The 4,810-nt window shown below is 34.9% G+C and overlaps 1 protein-coding gene across 1 annotated transcript; it reads right to left on the reverse strand.

Annotated features, from left to right (window-relative positions):
- Positions 1-1,599: 1,599 nt before the first annotated feature.
- LOC113688033 (zinc finger protein CONSTANS-LIKE 4) lies at positions 1,600-3,034 on the reverse strand. The gene is made up of 2 exons (XM_027205615.2): positions 2,223-3,034; positions 1,600-2,129 (listed from the first exon to the last, which is right to left on the reverse strand). The coding sequence occupies exons 1-2, from the start codon at positions 2,952-2,954 to the stop codon at positions 1,821-1,823; spliced, it is 1,041 nt and encodes a 346-aa protein (XP_027061416.1). The 5' UTR covers positions 2,955-3,034; the 3' UTR covers positions 1,600-1,820.
- Between the last annotated feature and the right edge of the window lie 1,776 nt (positions 3,035-4,810).

The raw sequence follows: 4,810 nt of genomic DNA on the forward strand, positions 1-4,810 counted from the left end.
TGCAAAAATGAGGATAATTCTTAATCAATTAAGGAAAATTTTTTTCTCTCCATAAAAAAATTTAGCGTCTTAATCGACTCTGTAGTCCATTAGAATACAAAATCTTTAAACGGATTATTTCCTCTTTTCAGAAACTTGATATGCAGATATAGATAATAATAATCTTGCATGTGCCTCACTTTCTCATAGATTTCCGTTTGTAAACATCCCAGAATTCCGATGCATTATGAAATATCATCAAATAGGTTGCTAGTAAAGAAGAGAGTGACTTTTCTTGGAGGAAGAAGACGGTGACTTAAAAGTCGTTGCATCAGTTTTTCTTTTGAGTAATAACCCTCATTATCATTTGTTGGCAATCATTTTAGTTCAAACCCCCTTGGTCAAAGTACTCAAAGGAACTACTGCCTTAATCTGTCCATATGAAAAGAAAAGGGCTTCCACCGATGATTTTCACTGGGACTGTAAATCAACAAGATGATTGACGTGTTAGATAACATACCATCTGATTAAACAATAGTCAGCAATAGTTAAGTATTTAATTAAACAATAGTCAGCTTACCACAGCATGCCCAAGTCACCAATAGCAACATACCTTTTGATTCTACACCAATAAATTAATCTTTTCCTTGTATTCTCCCAGAGATTAAGGAAAAAAGTAAGATTATAGAAACAAAGAAAGTTCAGTCATGCCTCTAGCTTGTGTAAATCGAGGGAAAGAAAAACATTATATATAAGAGGGAAGTCAGACAAGTCGTTTATTGAAAATTTTTTAATAATATTTTTATAATATAATCTATCTTATTCTATATGAGAGTGAAGTCTAAAAAAATTATATAAAAAATTAACAGACATACAAAGATGACTATATCAAAGGAATGTTTTAACATCTCCTTTTATTTTCTTTTGTTTTTCTCGGCAAATGAAATTGAATTCTCGACTTACAGACTTATCGTCTAGAGAGAAATTTAGAATATGTTTGGATTATAATTTTTTAAATAAAAATTATTATATTTTTTGTGAACACATTTTTTCAATCATTTTTTTACTTCACAAATATCAAAATACTACAATAATATTTCTACAAAAAATTCAAAAAATACAATCCAAACAAAATCTTAATCTTTTTTTGATGGTGGTATAACAATAATTATGAATATCTGTAAACCCGAACAGAAACTATTACACAGGTGCCTATTATCTTATATATATATATATATATATATATATTATATTTTGACTAGAAGAAATTCTCAAAAAATTTTCACATCTTCATTTTATTTTAAATTAAATTACAAATAAAAAATTTCCATTTCAATTGAGCACAACCTGTCTTGTGTTGCCTCCCCCAGAAAAAAGAACAGAGCCAAAGCTTATTGAAAATTTATCCAAAAAAATATATATTTATTGAAAATTTTTTAAGAGTACTTTTTGTGATCACTTTTTGTTTTATATAAATCAATGTTTAAAGATGGCAAAATATTATTATTTTTCTAAAATTACTTCTTAAAACCGCAATCCGAATTTACACCTCATAATCCTTTCTCCCAATTTAACCCAACAAGGCACAATTAGATGCCAATTTTCATTCTCATCGCCAAATACCACCAAAATGCTGATTAGATTTGACCAACAAAAAAGGGGATTAAAAATATGTACAATACATTAACCATAATCCACATAGTCAACAAAAGATAAAGTAGCCTCAGCTACCAGAAGCCGAAAAAAAAAAGGCCAAAAAAAAAAAACAAAAAGGAGCAGAGAAGTAAAAGTGATTAAGCTAAAAAGTAAAATCCACCCAAAATTTGATTTTACTTCACAATTCAGTAGGTCGGAACGACGCCGTAAGACGCATCAGCAACTATTAACGATTCAATTTCAGCTTCCGCCCGCTTCGCAAACCTTCCTTTAATTCTGGGTCGGGTCTCCGCATAGGCCTTTCTCGAAGCATACCGAATCGTCTTCTCGAATTTTCTGTTCTTCCTTTTCTCCCTGTACCTTAAAACCCTCGCTTCTCTATCCACGCCGGAGACCGGATTCGTAACGGCATCGCTCCTTGATAAATTGTTGGATACATCCGCCATCGCATTGTGGTCCGGTACGACCCCAACCTCCATAGAAGACGATGAAACCTGCCAAAAATAAATAAACTGAATATATTAATTTTTTGGTCAAAACTGAATATATTAACTGATTGGCCTAAAATAAAAAAATATATCACATACACTTTGGCTGATGGATTGAGAGCTGAAGTTGTACACAAAACTTTTAGATCCAGCAAAATCCATTTCATAGGTGGGGAATCCATCCACAACTGGACCGGGTAAATGGGTCGGATCATTCTTGTTCTGCACTGGAACAACTCCATCGGAGTTATGCTGCTGGTGAACATGATTGTGATGATGGTTTTGATACTGCACGACATGAGGCTTTTGATCACTGGATATCAAATCCATATCCAAATAAGGATCCATATCAGTAAACAAATAGTCCGCAGTCTTGTACTCCGGACTATCCGGTTCTAAATCCTTATTACAGTTCGGGTTAGGTAGCAGCCACGAAGCGGCTTCCGCTTCCTCGGCCTCGCTGCCGAGGTCGAGCAAACATTTCTCGTCGCTAGCTCCTGTACACCTGGCAGCCGAGGCCGAGTCGAAGAAGGGGGTGATCGGAATCCGCTCGTGGCGGCGGGCAAGCGGGTTTGCAGAGTGGATGTCGCGGTCACACGCGTTGCATAGGGCTGCAGCATCCGCCTTGCAAGTCACACTTGCAGGGGCTTGCTCGCAAACTTCGCAAACCCACACGCGCCCGTGGCGGGAGGCTAGCTTATTCGCGGCGTGGATTTTGGAGTCACAGGCGAGGCATAAAAACGCCGAGTCCGCCCGGCAGAACACGCTGGCCGACGTCGCTTTGCACGAGTCACACGGCTTGGCCGTTAAACTCCAACCTTCTGCACCCATTTTTTCGCCACTCCCTCTATCTAAAAATTTTCTCTCACTAGAAAATGAGAGGAGACGTGCTGTGTAGTGGTGACTGTTTTTAATTTTTCTTTTATTGCTTTTTCGGACAATGAAGCGGGCAATCACGATGTCCTAGTGGGCAGGGCAATCCGGGTGATAGCCAATGGAGATTCAACACGTGTAACAAGCTTAGCCAAAATGCAAGAGCGTTTTAATTATGTTGGAAAATGGAGGATTGTCGTTTAGTGTGAGGTGGGGATGTCGTTTTTATGGAGATAGGGTCCACAAGATAAGAGACGTGTTGGTACAGAAGGGTCTGTTTGGATTTTTGTCAAATCTGTATCAAAATACTAAGCCAGAAAAGTTGATTGTGCTATAGTGGGTCCCAAGGGATTGCCGGTGTTTGGAAAACGGAATGGCGTGATGTTTCTAGAGCGGTATGGCTTTTGCCACAGTTGTTGGGGCATTTCTACAAGCGCATTGTACCACTAAAACCTTTTTTTGTTTTTGTCTACTTCTATATTTATTTTTTGGGAGAAAATATAAACAAATACGTGGAATTTAATTTGCTAAATTTGCGCCGTATTAAAGTTGGTAAGAAAGATTGTGTAATTTTGAAACATTCCATGTTATGCGGTGTAATAACGCTAAAAAGTTGGATGCATTATGTGAAAACCGAATAGAGTATGATTTTTTTGTTTTAATAAAAAGCAAATTTCATTAGTGGATTATTGAAAATTGTCCAGCACAATTTGATTTGCGTCACTGTCATAGTGGTAGATTAAACATGCATTAGAAATTATAATAAGCAATTTAACAAATACAATAGATTTGAAAAATATAAAAAATTTCAAAATTATATTCTAAGATAAATCACTACCGTTTCCTTCCATACATGTTGCAATCGACAGATCTACTAATCAACGGTTTTACCTCCAATAATGATGATGAGATTTGTCGAACTAAATTCAAGAGCCAAGAAAATTTCAGATCTAACGATCAGATTTGAAATAAATTCATATTTAACAACATAATAAGAAAAAAAATACAAAAATCTCCATAGGATCCCTAGGAGAAAGAAATTTCTCACTAAAAACTCCTAGAAAAATAGAAACTCTCATTACAAAATTTTGAAGAGACTTTATTAGAAAAACAGACTAAATCGGGATTATGGAGGGAGACCATGGTGTGATCTTCCTGCCTTAGAGGAAGGTTTATGAGAGGATGACTACAGGAGGATAAAAGTTGGAGAAGAGGAGAGGTGGGGAGAAGGTTTGAATGGAATATGGTTTTTAAAAAAAAAAATCAAATATGTGATGAATGCAAATTAATGCATTACCTTCCTAGTTCTCTAACCTTAATGGAATTTAGAAATTCTAAATCCCTTTTAGCCTTGTTTGGATTCCATTTTTGTGGAAAAAGTTTTTTGATTTTCATGAAAATATTTCTTATCAAATATTTTAATCACTTTTTTACCTTACATATATATCTTTAAAAAGTATTACAATAAATTTTTCTACAAAAGCTCTAAAAAAATTACAATTCAAACCAAAAATAAGCTTGTCGATGGCAAATGATAGCTTCTTGAAGAAATAGATTTCTTATCCTAATTCTTGTATATATGTTTAGATACAAAACTTGGGACATAAACCTACTTCAAAATTTGCACATAGAGGTGGATTTCCTATAAATATTGATGTTTTTGACTTTAATGCATCATCATAATCATCATCATTATTATTAGTATAAAAAATGATTCCAAACCTTATAAAGGAAAAAAGAAAAGGAGAGACTTGATAGTTTAATCAAGACCTCACAGTTATGTCGCTAATATCCTACTAGTTAAATTGAGCTTG

This window comes from Coffea arabica, chromosome 8e (genome assembly GCF_036785885.1).
Source record: "Coffea arabica cultivar ET-39 chromosome 8e, Coffea Arabica ET-39 HiFi, whole genome shotgun sequence".
Lineage (NCBI taxonomy): Eukaryota > Viridiplantae > Streptophyta > Magnoliopsida > Gentianales > Rubiaceae > Coffea > Coffea arabica.